We start from the raw sequence: 19,257 nt of genomic DNA, 5'->3' as shown, positions 1-19,257 counted from the left end.
AACAGTGGCTAAAGCTTGCTAGTACTAAACACAGATAGCTGAAAACAATTTTAAATGTCCAACAACCAATACACAACCAGCTGAAACAAGTCTAAGTGTTCTCGAACCAAACACAGCAACTGAAAACAGGTCTAAATGTACTTACTCGGTGTTGCTCTCGATGCTAACGTGCTTCTCCTGCTAGCTAAACCTAATGTGTTCAAATATATAGTGTTTACCTGGCGTTTGGACACGCCTCCAAGTTAAAAAAGACCCGAAATTGCAGCGGCGGGGGCGCGAAAAAAACCTCCGGCTCGGCACACAAGCTCTTACAGTAAACAAAGGAAACAGTGGCTAAATCTTGCTAGTACTAAACACAGATAGCTGAAAACAATTTTAAATGTCCAACAACCAATACACAACCAGCTGAAACAAGTCTAAGTGTTCTCGAACCAAACACAGCAACTGAAAACAGGTCTAAATGTACTTACTCGGTGTTGCTCTCGATGCTAACATGCTTCTCCTGCTAGCTAAACCTAATGTGTTCAAATATATAGTGTTTACCTGGCGTTTGGACACGCCTCCAAGTTAAAAAAGACCCGAAATTGCAGCGGCGGGGGCGCGAAAAAAAACCTCCGGCTCGGCACACAAGCTCTTACAGTAAACAAAGGAAACAGTGGCTAAAGCTTGCTAGTACTAAACACAGATAGCTGAAAACATTTTTAAATGTCCAACAACCAATACACAACCAGCTGAAACAAGTCTAAGTGTTCTCGAACCAAACACAGCAACTGAAAACAGGTCTAAATGTACTTACTCAGTGTTGCTCTCGATGCTAACGTGCTTCTCTCTGCTAGCTAAACCTAATGTGTTCAAATATATAGTGTTTACCTGGCGTTTGGACACGCCTCCAAGTTAAAAAAGACCCGAAATTGCAGCGGCGGGGGCGCGAAAAAAACCTCCGGCTCGGCACACAAGCTCTTACAGTAAACAAAGGAAACAGTGGCTAAAGCTTGCTAGTACTAAACACAGATAGCTGAAAACAATTTTAAATGTCCAACAACCAATACACAACCAGCTGAAACAAGTCTAAGTGTTCTCGAACCAAACACAGCAACTGAAAACAGGTCTAAATGTACTTACTCGGTGTTGCTCTCGATGCTAACGTGCTTCTCCTGCTAGCTAAACCTAACGTGTTCAAATATATAGTGTTTACCTGCCGTTTGGACACGCCTCCAAGTTAAAAAAGACCCGAAATTGCAGCGGCGGGGGCGCGAAAAAAACCTCCGGCTCGGCACACAAGCTCTTACAGTAAACAAAGGAAACAGTGGCTAAATCTTGCTAGTACTATACACAGATAGCTGAAAACAATTTTAAATGTCCAACAACCAATACACAACCAGCTGAAACAAGTCTAAGTGTTCTCGAACCAAACACAGCAACTGAAAACAGGTCTAAATGTACTTACTCGGTGTTGCTCTCGATGCTAACGTGCTTCTCCTTCTAGCTAAACCTAATGTGTTCAAATATATAGTGTTTACCTGGCGTTTGGACACGCCTCCAAGTTAAAAAAGACCCGAAATTGCAGCGGCGGGGGCGCGAAAAAAACCTCCGGCTCGGCACACAAGCTCTTACAGTAAACAAAGGAAACAGTGGCTAAAGCTTGCTAGTACTAAACACAGATAGCTGAAAACAATTTTAAATGTCCAACAACCAATACACAACCAGCTGAAACAAGTCTAAGTGTTCTCGAACCAAACACAGCAACTGAAAACAGGTCTAAATGTACTTACTCAGTGTTGCTCTCGATGCTAACGTGCTTCTCCTGCTAGCTAAACCTAATGTGTTCAAATATATAGTGTTTACCTGGCGTTTGGACACGCCTCCAAGTTAAAAAAGACCCGAAATTGCAGCGGCAGGGGCGCGAAAAAAACCTCCGGCTCGGCACACAAGCTCTTACAGTAAACAAAGGAAACAGTGGCTAAAGCTTGCTAGTACTAAACACAGATAGCTGAAAACAATTTTAAATGTCCAACAACCAATACACAACCAGCTGAAACAAGTCTAAGTGTTCTCGAACCAAACACAGCAACTGAAAACAGGTCTAAATGTACTTACTCGGTGTTGCTCTCGATGCTAACGTGCTTCTCCTGCTAGCTAAACCTAACGTGTTCAAATATATAGTGTTTACCTGGCGTTTGGACACGCCTCCAAGTTAAAAAAGACCCGAAATTGCAGCGGCGGGGGCGCGAAAAAAACCTCCGGCTCGGCACACAAGCTCTTACAGTAAACAAAGGAAACAGTGGCTAAAGCTTGCTAGTACTAAACACAGATAGCTGAAAACATTTTTAAATGTCCAACAACCAATACACAACCAGCTGAAACAAGTCTAAGTGTTCTCGAACCAAACACAGCAACTGAAAACAGGTCTAAATGTACCTACTCGGTGTTGCTCTCGATGCTAACGAGCTTCTCCAATTATATTACAATTGTATTTAACAGACCAGTTTGTGTTTTGGCCGCGGCATATAGCGGACCCTGAGGCACATCGCTTCACCTCAAAGTTTATTAGTTATTCTTGTTTATTTGGTAAATAACTGACCGACAAAAACTAAGATACAAATTGTACAAAACAAAATTCATTCAAAGAATATTTTTCTTCCGACGAAAATATATGAATTGTATATTTTTGTGCGTCCCCATCCGCTACACAACTGTGCAGTGTTTGTTTCGCTCCACGGGAAAAAAGGATTTAATTAATGCTCCACTGTAATTGCTGCTACACAAACCCCTGTGATATATTGGCTACATTTTTTTATAAACTTCTTTACACACAATTATTATATGCTATAGCCTATAGCCTACTTTAAATAAGTCAATATATATGCGATTGTTGACTCATCACCGTAGTCGCATGCGCGTCTGTTTATAGCTTCTGTAAAAAAAGACCTACATTTGACCAGCCTTTTAGCAAAGCCTATATTAATATACTGATATTCCTATGCCAGTTTGATAGTTTAACTACTTCACAACACTCCGTCACCTGAACTCAGCGCGAGGGAGAAGGAAAAAAATGCAGCGCTGATGTAAAATTATATTCTCAAGTCATAATCTTTAAAATAATGACTTGTATTAAAAATGTTGATAAAGGGATTGGGATATAGAAATTACAGCGGTGCGTTAAAAATGCTTATTTTCTGTGGAGCGATTGATTTGAGTTAGTAGGCCTGCTTTATTAAAATAAGCTTAAAATAAAAACAGTCTATGCTGGTTATTAAAGGATTCAGTTTTCATTTTGTAATCTAAATTTGTAATTTAAGTGGAAAATACCTAGGGCAGGCCTTTTATTCCTTTTATTTAGTTTATTCTGTTTTTCTATACAATCCTGAAAGCACAAGCAAAAATAAATAATAAACTAAAATGGGCGGTGATGACAGTAATAACCACATCACCGCGGTTGACATCTCATTATGGCGGTAAGGCGGTGATTCGGTTATCGTCATACCCCTAGCCCACAGTCAGAGCAGACCTCTTATATGTGTCTTTAATCTTCAGCAGCACATGTAACCTCTTGTTAGCAAGTAATTCCATCATTCAGAGTTCATAATAGTCCAAAAGGTGATGATAATAGTTAAACATGGCAGTTTGTTCACGTTTGCTGAAAAAATTATCTGCTCCTTTTTTTTTTTTCTGGTTTCTCTTTTATCATCAGCTCAAGGAGTTTGTTATTTCAAATATAGCTGTGCACGCTCGTGCTTTAGACTAGCTTGTAAAAAACTACGGGGCACAGGGTAACATCTGCTCTTCTTTTTGGCTTTGTGGCCGTTCATCAAGACGACGACAAGGTTTGTTTGAGCTTGGGTCAACCATGTCTCGTTATTATATGTATATATTATTAAGGTGTAATCTCTCGGTGTATTTAAAACATGGTTGTTCCTTTGTTTTCATTCTGGCTTGTTGCGCGAGCAAATGATGTATCTCTGTAAACCAATAGCGTTCAGCTGCACGTCTAGCTCCGCCTTTTGGTACCCTTGGTACCCTTTCAAAAGGGTGCCGAAAAAGTGGTACGGTTCGGTTTGGTACGCCTTTTGACAGTGGAAATGGCTATAAAAGTGTACTGAATTGTACGATACCGTACCACTCAATGAAAATGGGCCATAAGTAACTCATGAAATATAACAAACTGCTCTTTTACTTCTGTTGTACCTCAGCAGTGACCTTGGAATTAAATAAATTGTTAGTTGTTGTTGTTAATTTTAATATGCAGTGCATACGTGTTTTCCCAAATTTGGATGTTAAGACCTCTCTATTCCCTCGACCGCTCCACTGACACAAGCTCTTACTTTCTTTTGAGGTTTTGATGCATTTATCGGGCTTTGTTAATGCGTTTGATGTCTTGCGGGGCTGCGTTTTTTGGTGTATTAGTACATTTTTAATTGGCCTGAAATGAATTATTCACCGTTTGCTTTCCTCTTTATTGCATGAAATCTGTAGAAACTGACTGATCCTAAGAAAAAAAACTAATGAAGCACAGCAGCTTTACCTGGATTTGACCGGGATGGATTTACAAACCTCCTGGCCAGTTGTGTATCTATAGTGATGAGTTACACTGGAAGTAAAAAAAAGTAGTATAGAAACAACGACTTCCTTTTATTTACTAGTTCAATTTTTTTGCAGTATTGATCAAATAAATGAATTACTTCTAATGGCTGAATGTTCACCTGTCAACACCCTCACCAGAGGAACAGGAAGAACAGTCACTCTCTGGTGATTCTGCCAGGGTCTGATGTTTTTTTTGTTGTTGTGTTTTTTTGCAAATATTTCAGCAGCAGAGATTCGGATGAAACAGTGTTTCTAAATACCATGATTTAGGATTATTTTCTGAAATATGGTTTAGACAAGGCAATATGGTGGCTCAGTGGTTAGCACTGTTGCCTCACAGCAAGAAGTTTGCTGGTTTGAGTCGCGGCTGGGCCAGTTGGCGTTTCTGTGAGGAGTTTGCGTGTTCTCTCTGTGTTTGCGTGGGTTTCCTCTGGGTGCTCTGGTTTCCCCCACAGTCCAAAGACATGCTATAGGTGAATTGAATAAGCTTAATTGTCTGTATTGTATGAGAATGTATGGGTGTTTCCCAACACTGGGTTGCAGCTGGAAGGGTTTCTGCTGTGTAAAACACATGCTGGAATATTTGGTGGTTCATTCTACTGTGGCGTAAATAGACACATGAACATTTTGAGTTTACTCGCTTCATTTGCGTGTCAATTCCGCTTCATTTCGTGTCAAATACCCTTCACAACAGACGCGGATTCATGTGAACAGACGCTGCCTGGTGACTCTAGCTTCGTTGCTAAATGGCTAACATGGATTTTATTGAGAGAATAGCTGTGTTTATGTGCTTTAGGACGACTGAAAAACAGCGTAGATTCGTTTGGAGCCATGTCTGAATCCACTAGATCCTCATTTCAGAGGTGCACCCAGCTCTGTGAGCTCATAAACTCCTCCAGAAACTGTACCTGGATGATGGAGGCTTTCAGCGGGGCTTCCGACTGAGCCGAGCCCAGTTTGATTAACTGTTGTCTGGTGTCGGCAGGAGGATTTTCCCCTGGGACACCAACAACAGGCACTACATCATAATCACACCCCTACAACATCAAGCTCCTGATTGGTTAATGCGGCGAATGTCCGCTGAAGTTCAGACTTTCCAACTTGAGTGATTCAAGCAATTCCCGCGATTCACGCGATGTGCGAGTTATGTGTGTCGATTATGCAAAACGCTCAACTCGCGCCGCTTTATTCGCATGGATCATGTCATTCGTACCGCCTCATTTGCACGTATCATGCCACAGGATGTCTATTCGCGTCTTTGCATTGACTTAACATGTAAATCACTCACGCTTGACGCTTCTTCCGTGCCTGGTGTGAACATCATAAGCTGAAGGAAAATGAATGAATGAATGAATTGAAGACAAAGAAGTCTGTGATACCTAGAAATAGGCTATTTTGTAGTGTTTCGATTAATTTCAGTCATCGGTACTGATGATTCTAATTTGAATTTGTCATTTTAGGATTTTTTTTTGGGAATCTCAGATATAATTAATTAATAATTTTTAAAATGTGATTAATTATTTTCACACTTTGCTGTAATCAATCATGATCAATTTCACATAAAATACATTTTGTTTTTATTTCATATATAAAAATATTAATATTAATATAACGTTAATATTTAACTAATTAATTGCACTCTTTTATGTGATTTTAATCACAGATATTAGCACCTAAAAAATAAAATATTTAAATTGAAGGATTTTTTTTTCGTTAAAAAGTGCAAGGACAGTATTTTTGTCAGTGAGTCCAGAAAGGTTGTAACATCATTAATTAAAAACCACTATCATTAATTAAAAATAGTTACAGAACATAATAGCTTTTAATTGCGCTAGTAACTAATCCATACTAATTGTATTTGTTTGAATATAAATGTACATTTTTATGTGACAACATCAAGCAGATCAGTACATTCAGCAGTTTTACTGTACTAGCACACCTAGGACATCCTTGGATCCGAGTTGTATTATTCCCATTCCCTGTCATTCTCTGTCATGTTGTTTTGCTATTAATACATTGTCTTCTTTCTTACTTTGCATTGCAGAGCCCATCATCGTGGAGGTGGTTTTCCGCAACCCCTTGAAGGTTCCCTTAGCTCTGTCGGCTCTGTCTCTGCTTTGGAAGTTTACCATGAAAGACTTCTCAGGCCCTCAGGACAGCACAAGCGGAGAAACCATCAGCAATGAGAAAGAGGCAGCGGCTCTGAAAGAAGTAAGGCCGTTAATCGTCTCTCGGTTCATCGTCCCAGAGGCGTCCGGCTTTGACTTTCTCATCACTTTGATTAACTTCTTGCATTTGAATCTGTTCCAGACCGTGGCTCTCAATGACATCATTGATACGCAAGTCATTCCAGAGTTCGCCATAAGTCCAGAGGAGACCAAAGTGGTTAGCACCTTTTTCTTCTTTTCTTGACTTCCCATTGCTTTACACCAATTAGCTTTTTTGGTAATTTTTATAATTTCTTGCCTGTGTTTCTTTTGCTTTTTTCAGGCACGGTTGAAATTGATTCCTCGTAAGACAGGAGAGTTGCATGTTCTCGGTGTGGTGTATAACCTGGGCACTGGAGAAGTCAGCAATAGTGAAGGTACATTAGAAGTCACTGCTGAGCAATTTTTATTATTTTTCTTTTTATAGACTGATTTCACATGGCCGCCATTTTAAAAGCGAAATCAAGGCTGCGGTGGGAAGAAAATCCCCGGAAGTATCGCCTGGAGTCACACAGGAATGTTGTGTACCTGGCTGTAAATGCAATCAGCCAAGAGAAAGTGACACACATTTTTCATTTCACTGCTTTCCGAGTGAGCTAAACGTTTGTTCTGAATGGATAGTGAAAATAAAAAGGGATATCAGACCTGATTTTTAGCTAAGAGAAGGGAAATGGCACTAGTTAGCTAACGTTTTATTTCCCAAACACACATTTTAGATACCATTTATCAAACTCAAGTTAATGAACTGATTATTTCACTATATTAGACTAGAATTTTGGTACTGAAATAAAAAAAATGTCAATTTCCCGCTAACATTTAAGCACTGTTGAGCGCGTTCTTAAACACCGCTGATTTTTCATTGTGTCACCAGTGCTCAACAAAAATGACTGTGATTGGTCATGAAGGTCATCAGTTCACTGTAGTTGACTGTTCAGTTTACCGGGTTCAAACACAGATGAGCGATCTGCTGATGACTCGACTGATCTTCGCCCCCTCAAAACATTCCAGAGTCCGTGTATCTGAGTTTGCACTTGGTAAAAAGTTGTGAACTGATGACCTTCTCAGCCTATCACAGTCATTTCTGTTGAGCACTGGTGAATACTATGGCAAATCAGCGGTGTTTAAGAATGCGCTCTGTGGAACTTAAGGGTGTTTTCACACTAGCACTTTTGGCCGCACTCGAGTTCATTTGACGCCAGAGTACGGTACGTTTAGGTAGTGTGAACATGTCTTCTGAACTCTGGTGCGCACCCACAAACTGTACCTGAGGTCGCCTGAAAGAGGTGGTCTGGGGTTCGGTTCACTCGAACTCTGGTTCGATTCACTTTTGATATGAATGCAATTGTTTCAAATAATGGAAGTGAACCGCCAACAGTACAACAAACTCAAATTTTCATAATGTTCATTTGTGTGTGTGTGTGTGTGTGTGTGTGTGTGTGTGTGTGTGCGTGCGTGCGTGCGTGCGTGCGTGCGTGCGTGCGTGCGTGCGTGCGTGCGTGCGTGCGTGCGTGCGTGCGTGCGTGCGTGCGTGCGTGCGTGCGTGCGTGCGTGCGTGCGTGCGTGCGTGCGTGCGTGTGCGTGTGCGTGTGTGTGTATCACGTACTGTACCTTGGTAACAAGCGGTACACTATATATGGTAATGTCTGCTTGTCTCCTCCAAAAACAGCATCGTTATGTTCCTGTAAGGTCCAGCCAGTTAGTCCAACAACGGTGTCTACTGGTGGATGAAGGTTCACTGCCTGTTCAGTTTTTCCAGTGCAAAATGTTGAATTACTTTAAATTTAACTCATATCTTACTTCAATAATCTCCACATGATTTAAATAGTATTATACATTTAGAGATAAAGGCCTACCCATATTTAGATTGGTCTCAACAACACTATGTTGTTCTAAATAGAAAACCTATTATTAGCCTTTTACAGTCTAAGTATACTTGAATTAATGGCAATGTGTAAGTCGGAGCTCTAAGAACATTGTATAGCGTGCCCCGTTGCTCCGTCTATCGTGTTTTAGTCTGTTACTAAACTGTACAGGGGATTGTGGTGTTATGGACTTAACAGAATCTACTAGAGATGATAACACAAACTAAAAATAAGCATTAGAGCTCCATACTATGGGCTAATCTGGTTACAGAATTGCGATGAGCTTTATAATGCTTTTCCTTAAAAGGGGGTTGTGTCTATCTGAAGAGTTCTACTGCCTATGGAAATGGCAATTTGAATAGAATCCCCCTAAGTAAAGGCACACCCTTAGCTGTGGTTCAAAAGATACCTGAAGTTATATATCTGTTACTTTGATTGTCTATTTCTGAGGGAAAGAGACCATTGTACCAGTCGCACACCAGTGACATTTCAAATGATATCAAACATGATAGATAAAGTGACTTGGATTGATATAGAACATTCAATTTACCTTTATTTCTATAGCGCTTTTACAATGTAGATTGTGTCAAAGCAGCTTCATATAGAAGATTATAGTAAATTGAAACCGTGTCAGTCCAGTTTTCATAGTTTAAGTTCAGTTCAGTTTAGTTCAGTGTGGTTTAATATTCACTGCTGAGAGTCCAAACACTGAAGAGCAAATCCATTGATGCAGCTTTACAGGTCCCGAACCATGCAAGCCAATGGCGACATCAGCGAGGAGTAAAACTTCACCAATTGGCGAAAGTGAAGAATTAAAAAACCTTAAGAGAAACCAGGCTCAGTTGGACACGACCATTTCTCCTATGGCCAAACATCAGAGCTGCAGTCTAGTTGCTAGAGTAGCTAGACGTCTTCGAGACTCGTCTGTCCCTGGATGATCACAGGAATTAGTCTCATGCTCTCTGCTCCTCCATGACCACCACAGCAGCTGCTCAGGGTACGGCCTGGTCCAGGATTATGGAAACCATAAAATGGGATCATATCGTCGTGGATCTTGGATCGCATCAGTGACGCTGCATAGTCTCTGGGGGCCTCGGGATGAGTATCCCCAGGTGGAAATAGAGAATAAAGAGAATAATAAGCGTAGCTGCTGTTTATAGTGTATATAAACAAGATGTAAAAACCTGCGTGGAGCACATTCATGCATCATACAGTTATGTGATGCATTGAGTGTACGCTTTACTAAAAAGATAGGTCTTTAATCTAGTTTTGAACTGCGAGAGTGTGTCTGAGCCTCAGACATTATCAGGAAGGCTATTCCAGAGTTTAGGAGCCGTAAATGAGAAGGCTCGACCCCCTTTACTTGACTTTTCTGTTCTAGGTACTACCAGAAGCCCTGAGTTTTGAGATCTTAAAGAGCAGGTTGGAACTTAGCGAGACAGAAAGTTGGTTAGATAAACAGGAGCTAGATAATTTATAGCTTTATAGGCAAGAAGCAAGATCAATACGAAACTTAACAGGCAGCCAGTGTAAGGAGGATAAAATTGGGGTGATATGATCATATTTTCTAGACCTGGTAAGAACTCTGGCAGCTGCATTTTGTACTAGTTGAAGTTTATAGAGGATGCTGGGCAGACAACAGAGAACATAGCATTACAGTAATTCAGCCGAGAAGTCATAAAAGCATGGAGTAGCTTTTCTGCATCTGAGATGGATAGCATACTTTGTAACTTAGCAATATTTCTCAGATGAAAGAAGGTAGTTTTTGTAACATGGGATATATGATTTTCAAAAGTTAAATTGCTTTCTATAGAACATTCATATTTTAAGATATAATAGAATAACTGTGATGTGCGAACGTCTTTCCATTTTGGCACCTTGCTTTCATGTCCGTCACCTAGCAACAGCCGTACACACAACAGCAGCTCGCAAGCGTACTGGGGTTCAGAAGAAAAAAAGAGAGTGTGAACATACCAACCGACAAGGTGGCACGGGGGGACAATCAAACTTGGGTATGGTCCAGGCAATTGTACCAAGTCTGAAAGCATCCTAAATGTTAGCGGGAAATAGACAACACAGACAACACGAGGGTGTGCTAGAGGACTGCATTATTTTATGGCTGGTTACATAGGCTGAAGCAGGGAAGCATCCCCACTGTGTTTACCTTGTCCCATGAACTGAAGCCTTGGAGGACAACTAAGTGGATTACTCTTAAAGAGATTGTGCTTTTGTTTGATGCTTACTATACTTTTAATTGTTTAAATTAGTCTTATCTGAATTATATTAAAGTGATGTTTACACCATAGCTGCACTTTGAAATCGCAGCAACAGCTGGAAGTTTGTAGTCCACAGCATGTTGTTGCATTGTTTACAGTGCTGATCCCATACTTCTGGGTCCTATACAGCTTTGCTTTTGTTCTTTAAAATGGCGGCCGCGTGAAATAAGCGTATTAAATAGCCACATACCTATTTAATTGCTCATGTGATGTGTGTGCTCAATGATGAACTCTAATGCAATTTGTATTGATAGCTATAGAGGGCTATTCACACTGTAGAAGAATGGGTAGAAAAAACTCAAGGGTTGAGATGCCAGGTTAACTTCTTAGACCTTGAGTGCTTTGTTTTCAGAATTGCCATTTCCTGTGTGACATCCTACAAAAGGCAAAAAATGAAAGAGTTATAAGAATAGTTAAACTAAAACTGAAAACTTTTGCTGTTAATCTACTCACCCTCAGGCCATCTAATGTGTTTCTTCTGTAAGACAGAGAATATTTTAGCTAAATGTTTAATTCATAAAATTCAAGTCAATAGTTGAACAAGTGCAAGGGCCTACCCCAGGTCCTAATGCCAACCTCCTTAGACAATTGATTTATATAAAGGGCTGTTAGTTCAATTCATGTTTATTCTTACACAATAATTATTATTTCAAAGCTGCTTCACAAAAGGTGCACATTATTGCATTACAATAACTTTATTAGTCACTATTAACTTTAGCTAATTAACTGGTGATAGACTAGGTAAATGAAAGTAAAATAGAGATAAACAACCTGACAACCTGAATCATGAGTCTGGTTTGATTTAATGGTCAGAATCTTTGAACAGATTTGCAGATTCTGTGACAGCCATCAGTCATACACAGCTTGGTTCAGTGTCTGCTTTTATAATCCTTTAGCTTTACAATATAGTAAATATACAACACAGTACAATACAACATAGTTCAGTTATAAATGATTTCTTGCTAGATTTTCTGAGCACATCACAGTTTTCTCTAATCGTTTCTGAACTTAGTTGCCAATCCATACTCTGCCAATACCACTTAAAACTAAAATAGACATCAATACAATTAGAAAAGGTTTAAGTCAATTACAAAAGTGCCTTTAGTGAGCATTGCTTAGATTAATTTTGTGTTGTAAAAGCCGATGTGCAACTTTTATTCTTTTGTATTTGTGTATATGGTTAAAATCTAGCTTACAGCGCCATCTGCTGTTAAAGGTCCCGTGAAGTGCATTGAAATGTGCTTTTCTTATTCAGTGTTTAAAGTAATTTCAAAAGAGGGTGGGACAGAGTGTATCTCTTCCCCCTTTAATAAACTGCCAATAGCGTAAGACAGCTCTGCCAGTGAGAATGGTTGAGATCAAGTGCATCAAATGAAAAGCAAACGAGAAACTTTTTGAAGTGGGCGGGGCATGTCAGATACAGAGAGCATTTGGTTGTTCAAGATTTGAAGAAGTATGAGGTGACGCGAAGAAAAAAGGTTGATTGATTTAGGTGGAAGTGACAAAACTGCAAGCTTTAGAGGCTAATATCAGTTTTATACTTTCTAAACACAAATTTTGTCACTGTTTTGGAGCACATTGGCTTATAGATATCCTTGAAGACTAACAGACTGAAACTAACATCTAAAACGAATTTTTTTAATTTCACGGGACCTTTAACATCTAAACTCAAAATCATTTCCAGTGAGAATCACGATGCATTTTGAAAATCTAAGAAATGGTTCACAGGGCTCGACAATAAGGGGACTGGCCCGGGGCCAGTGTACGAGACGCTCGGGACAGTAGACAGGATTGTTACTGGCCTGATAGGGCCAGTGCTGACTTGTCACTAAAGTTTAATTTGACTACAACTGTTTGTCAATTGCATGAAAATAGGGTGCTTTTTGTTTCTGAACCTTCTCGTTTGCCCAGAATCGTGCTCTGATCACCTGAATGAGGTGGTCTCAGCTCGATTGAAACAAACTCTGAAGCAAACAATCCAGCAAACTAACAAACCAGCTTATATCACAGTGCATTATGGTTGTGTCATAGCCATATATACGGCTATATGAAGAGAGAATTATGAGTAGGGTCGGATGTCATTCCTACTAGCAAATGTGCGTTTCATGTCAAATATGAAAGTGAAAGCATGCTGGAATATTAACGAGTTTATCTATTATCTGTTTATCTGTTAGGAAATTTTTCAGAAATTACTATATGATCATCTTATAATGTTTTGTATTAGGCCTGTTGTTTTGTTCATTTCTGCACTGCACTTTAAAAGAAATATCAACATTGATCTGCTTCATGATCAGTTATTTCTCTCTTTAATGTAAACCTATAATGCATCATTCTAGCAAACGTTTTTTTTAATAGATTAATTCAATAGATGTATTTTTATAAAACTTGACATGAGGCTATGTATGAGAGTCTGACCTCTGATTTAAATTTGGTGATCATATCTGGGTGTAAAAATTAAAGTTCATACATATATACATACATATATACATACAATTGTATAAAAAGTGTATGTATACAATTATGTTTGGCTTTTGGTATATTATTTGAAATATTTGGTTAAGAAATAGCTATTTACTTCTTTTTTTGGTGGGGCTAGTGAAACTTATGACCAGGCAAGTAAAAATTTGAACCTCTGGCCTGGTTTATTAATGGCAATGCAACATATTCCCAGCCCTATTTTTTGGGCCAAATAGGCCGTAATTCACTGAAATTAAGTGTGTTTAGTGTGATTTGATCGTAACTGTGACATGTTTGTGCTGCAGGTTCTTTGGCCAGTGATGTTATGTGTGTTCGCGGACAGCAAAATCTGGAGATCCAGGGGCCCAGACTCAATGTGACCAAAGAAGAAAAGACTTCGGTCAAATATGGACCAGACCGCCGTCTGGACCCCATCATCACCCCAGCCATGCCCTTACTGGAGGTATGTTTTTCTCAACCTATCAAAATATAACTGTTTTTATTATGTATTTAATAAAATTCAATATCAGTATCAATTTAATATCAGTATCAAACAATATCAGATTAAGTAAGAGATAAAAAAATAAAATTCAATTATTTGAATGCTAGTGCATTTGGTTCAAAATATGATTGATATATGAAAGGGCACAAAAATATTAAGATCTTGTTCCAGTCTGATTTGTCACATTCTTGGTTGATAAATATCATTTTAATATAAGCAGTCTACAATGAGGGTTGTGAATCACTGACTTGAATGTTGTGAATGTTCTGAACCACTGACTTGCATTGAAATTTATAAACTCATATTTTACTGATCAAACTCATGCTTAAGTCTGACGTCACGTCTCAGTTTTTAGGTCTAAACAATCAGAAGTTAGAAGGAAAAAAAAAGTACTAATATTAACTCAGTGTGCTCTAATACTATTGAAAATCATGATTGTGTGCCAAATCTCAGATGTTTAGACACTGATTTATCTTTAATAGTTAGTTTAATTTTTGGTGTCTGGAGATTAGGGTTGGGTACCGAAACCCAGTGCCCTTTGTAACCGGTATGCACCGGACCGAATCAGCATATGAATTTCGGTGCCTAATTCCGGTGCCACTGGTGCTGCGACAAGAACGTAAGAAGCATCAAGGGGTGCATCAAAGGCACACATAAGTATGTGTTGTGCCACACCATCTCTAAATATTTAATTCTAAACAGCTTTAAGGGATACGGACACAGTCAGTGATGTCAGGCGTTTGTTCTTGTTACTTATAGAAGGCAAAGTGCGCAGTACGGCGCATGCGGTGAGCTACTCCCTTCATCAACATGCATGATTGCATTCATCTAATTTGCTTAAAATAGGCATGCTAAAGTATGGCTATATTTTACAAACAAGAATTCTGACACACCAACATGCAGCAGATGCTTTCCAAAAGTTGCGTGTAAGGGGGGAAACACGTCAAACTTATGAAATTTGAGGGCTCATGGAATCAACTTAAAGGTGAGGAACAGACTGTCTTTGACAGCTTGTGACATCATCTGGCACTTTCAGTGAGTACGTTTACATGGACACCAATACTCTGATTGTAATATGATTAAGACAATACTCTGATCAAGAGTCTACCACGTAAACAGTGATTTTTGATTATCTTAAAGGACCACAGACACAAACTGCGGAGGAAACATTTATAGGCTGGTGACACAATGACGTTAATGGATCTATGTGCTATAACATGTAAATGGAAATCATGAATGTAACATTCAAAAAGCAACTCATGTAAACACCTGAATCATATTATTGTTTTATTCAGATTAAAGCAAATCATTAGATCACTGATGTCCATATAAAAATAGTCACAAGCCCTAAACCCAGAAAAAAGCTGTTCCCTGATTTTGATGACAGCCTTTCCACAGGTTAGTAGTAAGCTAATGTAATGTTATTAGCATAATGCAAATCTTGCATTCATGCTAACAAACAAATGATCAAAAGAAATATTTTAATGCAATTCAAATATATAAAATATGAATTGATGTTTTCTTTAAACTTATTATAAATATATATTTATATTGTTCAATTATAATGATAAAAAAATTATATATATATATATATATATATATATATATATATATATATATATATATATATATATATATATATATATATATATATATATATGAATTTATTTATTTATTTTTTGTCAAATAATTTTGTGGCTAAAAAATATCGGTTTTGGCACCGGTACCGTTTTAAAAGTATCGATTTAGCACCGGTATCGAAATAACGCCAAATGTTACCAACCCTACTGGAGATGCATCAAGTCCAGACAATAGTGTGCACAATGATTTTATAAAATATTTTAATGTGTGATATGACTAAATAAATTTCAAAAATGGGTCTTGGACCCAGAAACAAGTGAAATAAAAATACACAATGTTTATTTTGCTAGTGCAAATAGTTACTTTTTAGGTGAACATTTAATCTTATAAAGTTAATCCATTGGGAAAAAAATAATATTTTGGTAATCTTCAATTAAAGTCTGACCATTTGTTTTTCCACTTGAAGTAGCGGTCCTTTCATTTTGATGTCAGTTTGATGGCTTCAGCCACAATACTCATAACCACGCCCCTCTTACCATCAGTTTGCTATGAGGGAAAGATATGCAATAAGAAAGTCCCACCCCCTACTCAATATTCTGCAGTACATCAACATACTGAAATAAGTCTCAGCGAATTTCAGTTCAAGCCGACTTTAAAGACATTATACACCCCCAAAATGTTATTTACGTCGTAATTTACTCACCCCTCCACTTATTCCTAACCTGATAAGTGTTATTTTTTTAGTTATTTTCATTTGATGATTTGATGAATGTAGCAGCAGTCATCGATTTCCATAGTGTTATTTTGTCACTACTATGGATGTTGTAGGAAACTCAGAAGCAAAAACCAGAAGACTCTTGTCTTCAAAATAATTCTTTTAATGAGAATGTGCTCGTTGTGCTGCAATCAAACAGGCATCTTCAAGAAGTCTACAAGTAGTCTAACAAAGCAGCAACAGTGCTCAGATAGGCTGTGGCATTAACACAATGCTCAGTTGGTACTAATGGGCCCAAAATGTGCCAAGAAAATATCCACCACTCCACCACCAGCCTGAACCATTGAGGCATGATGGATCCATGCTTTTATATTGTTGATGCCAAACTCTGACCCTACCATCCGAATGTTGCAGCAGAAGTTGAGACTCATCAGACCAGGCAATGTTTTTCCAATCTTCTTTTGTCCTAATTTGGTGAGTCTGCGAATTGTAGCCTCAGTTTCCTGTTCTTAGCTGACAGGAGTGGCACCCGGTGTGGTCTTCTGCAGTTGTATCCATCTGCTTCAAGGTTTGAACGTGTTGTGGATTCAGAGATGCTCTTCTGCTTACCTCAGTTGTAACAAGTGGTTATTTGAGTTACTGTTGCCTTTCTACCAGCTTGAACCAGTCTGGCCATTTTCCTCTGACCTCTGGCATCAACAAGGCATTTGCACCCACAGAACTGCCGCTCACTAGATTTCTTCGGACCATTCTCTGTAAACTCTAGAGATGGTTGTGTGTGAAAATCCCAGTAGATCAGTAGTTACTGAAATACTCAGGCCAGCCCGTCTGGCACCAACAACCAGTCACTTAAATCACCTTTATTCTCCATTCTGATGCTCGGTTTGAACTGCAGCAGATTGTCTTGACCATGTCTACATGCCTAAATGCATTTAGTTGCTGCTGTGTGATTGGCTGATTACAAATTTGCGTTAACGTGCAGTTGAAAAGGTGTACCTAATAAAGTGGCCGGTGAGTGCGTAAACTTAGAGGTTGAGCAAATAAACTGTCCTGGCAACTTTAGCAAAGCATGTAAATGCAGTGGATAGTTGAACTTCTTGTCCAGAGTCTTGTTCAGACTCTAATGTTTTACCCACCCTGATGCTTTTGCACCTTTTTTGCTAAGAAAAAACGTCTGGGTCTTAACCTCTTATTGTCCAAGGTGTTTTTTTTTACATGCATTTTTTATTTTTCTTTGCTATTTGGACTTATTAGAACCTAATTAGAATAAAAACCTAAGTATCATATTTTGATACAATGTACTTTTAGAGAAAAATTATGTCCATATATGTGGAGTCGTAGTCCGAATTTACAAACACTTTTTCCTGATTTTTTTAATGCATATTTAACATAGAATTTTTGTAACTTGCTTTGACTATCAGAGAGTAAAAACAGTTGTTTTTCACATTTTGGACAGTTAAATATTGTGTTTGGGACATCTCATATGTTGCATAACAGTTGCAGGATGACACTATGTCTGTAACCATCTAAAACATTCAAAGTATTTTAAATAGCCACTTAAGAGCTAAATGTGCTGTCCACGTATGTAGACACTCAAGCCCTATAGGAGGTTATGACACTTGGGCTGCCATACTCATTCTTTCAAAGAAGTTACAATGAAAAACTCAATGTACATAACTTTTTTTTGTTATAAACTATTTTGTTGGAACCTAGATTTAACTTTTTATAAATTCGTATTCCAGCAATATCAATGGTTAGCGGTTTCCAACATACTTCAGATTATCTTCTTTTGTATTCAGCAGAAGAAAGAAAAGCAAATAAGTGTAGAACCACTTGAGTGTGAGTAAATGGATGACAATGTTTTCAATTTTGAATGAATTGTCTCTTTAACAAGAAATAGTCAAAACAGCAACCTAACCCTGTAATCACTTTTTCTGTTTCTCCACGCAGGTTTTTTTCATCAACTTCCCCACTGGTTTATTATGCGGTGAGATCCGTAAAGCGTGGGTGGAATTTGTGAATGTGAGTGGCGTTCCTCTGACGGGTCTTCGAGTAGCGTCCACTCACCCGGAGTTCTTTACGTTCGGGAGCGCCACCTCTGACCTCACCCCCGTCACCCCTACAGCAGCCGAGCACTGCTCTGCATACAAGACTGTGGCCACAGCGCCGTCACAGGCCTCCGTTTCGCTCGTGTCTCCGGCAGCGTTTGGGGTCTCCAACATTGACCGGCCCATGGTGGCTGAGATCCCCCTATCCCGAGGCGTTCTGGGACCAGGGGACGCCTTACAGATCCCGTTGTGGCTCAGAGGACCCGACAGAGAGGGTGTTCATGAAATCAACTTCCTCTTTTACTATGAGAGTACAGAGAAGGCCGCCAAACTCAGGTACATGACATTTTACACTGTATTTAGTTTTTCATGGGATTCCGTATTTTATAATTTTATTCCACTATCATCCCGTAAATGTATTTTCCCGCATTTCTGCCGTAATTTAAATTTTTCTATGAAGGCTGGCAATAAACATTAACGAGACGATCCTCCTTATATGCATCCCATACCGCCGAACCACCAGGGGACGCCCCTTGCTCTTAAATGTGAATCTGTTTTGTGCTTTCATTTTATTTAGGCATAAAAACACTTTGAAATAATAAAAAAAAACTGTGGGATTCCCCTCCGTTCCATTACAGGTGCCGTTGCCTCTCCTATGCAATTCTCAAAACAGTAGGTTCATGTAGCGGTGCGTGACTTTCAGACAAGCTCCAAAGTAATACATAGACTATGTTTCCCAAACGAAATCTGTACACACCATTTAAAGCGGAGTGAAAGTCTGGGTTTTGGTGCGTTTGAACAGACATATACACATAATAATAATAATAATAATAATAATAATAATAATAATAATAATAATATCAACATGTCTATCTTGGTGGTTTTTCTTTTAAACACAAAGAATTTAGTATTAAATGAGCATAAAAAATTAAGAATGAAATGGAATGCTTTCATTACAGATCTGTGCACTGTTTAAATTAAACAGGGAAGCAAATCTCAGTTAATGAGATTTGATAACTTGATTCAAT

General features: G+C 38.8%; 1 protein-coding gene across 4 annotated transcripts in view; it reads left to right on the top strand.

Annotated features, from left to right (window-relative positions):
* The window catches only part of trappc8 (trafficking protein particle complex subunit 8), a 173,322-nt gene that overhangs the window by 74,185 nt on the left and 79,880 nt on the right, over window positions 1–19,257 (top strand). For all 4 annotated transcript variants that reach the window (XM_056480723.1, XM_056480722.1, XM_056480721.1 and 1 more), the window contains 5 exons: window positions 6,626–6,792; window positions 6,892–6,966; window positions 7,072–7,165; window positions 13,689–13,846; window positions 18,132–18,565. In XM_056480723.1, the coding sequence (XP_056336698.1) occupies window positions 6,626–6,792; window positions 6,892–6,966; window positions 7,072–7,165; window positions 13,689–13,846; window positions 18,132–18,565 (928 nt within the window). The remainder of the gene's footprint in view (window positions 1–6,625; window positions 6,793–6,891; window positions 6,967–7,071; window positions 7,166–13,688; window positions 13,847–18,131; window positions 18,566–19,257) is intronic.

The sequence above is a fragment of the Danio aesculapii genome, chromosome 20 (assembly GCF_903798145.1).
Source record: "Danio aesculapii chromosome 20, fDanAes4.1, whole genome shotgun sequence".
In the NCBI taxonomy this organism is placed as follows: Eukaryota; Metazoa; Chordata; class Actinopteri; order Cypriniformes; family Danionidae; genus Danio; species Danio aesculapii.
The sequence above is the reverse complement of the archived record's forward strand: the minus strand, read 5'-3'. Positions and strand labels throughout refer to the sequence as shown.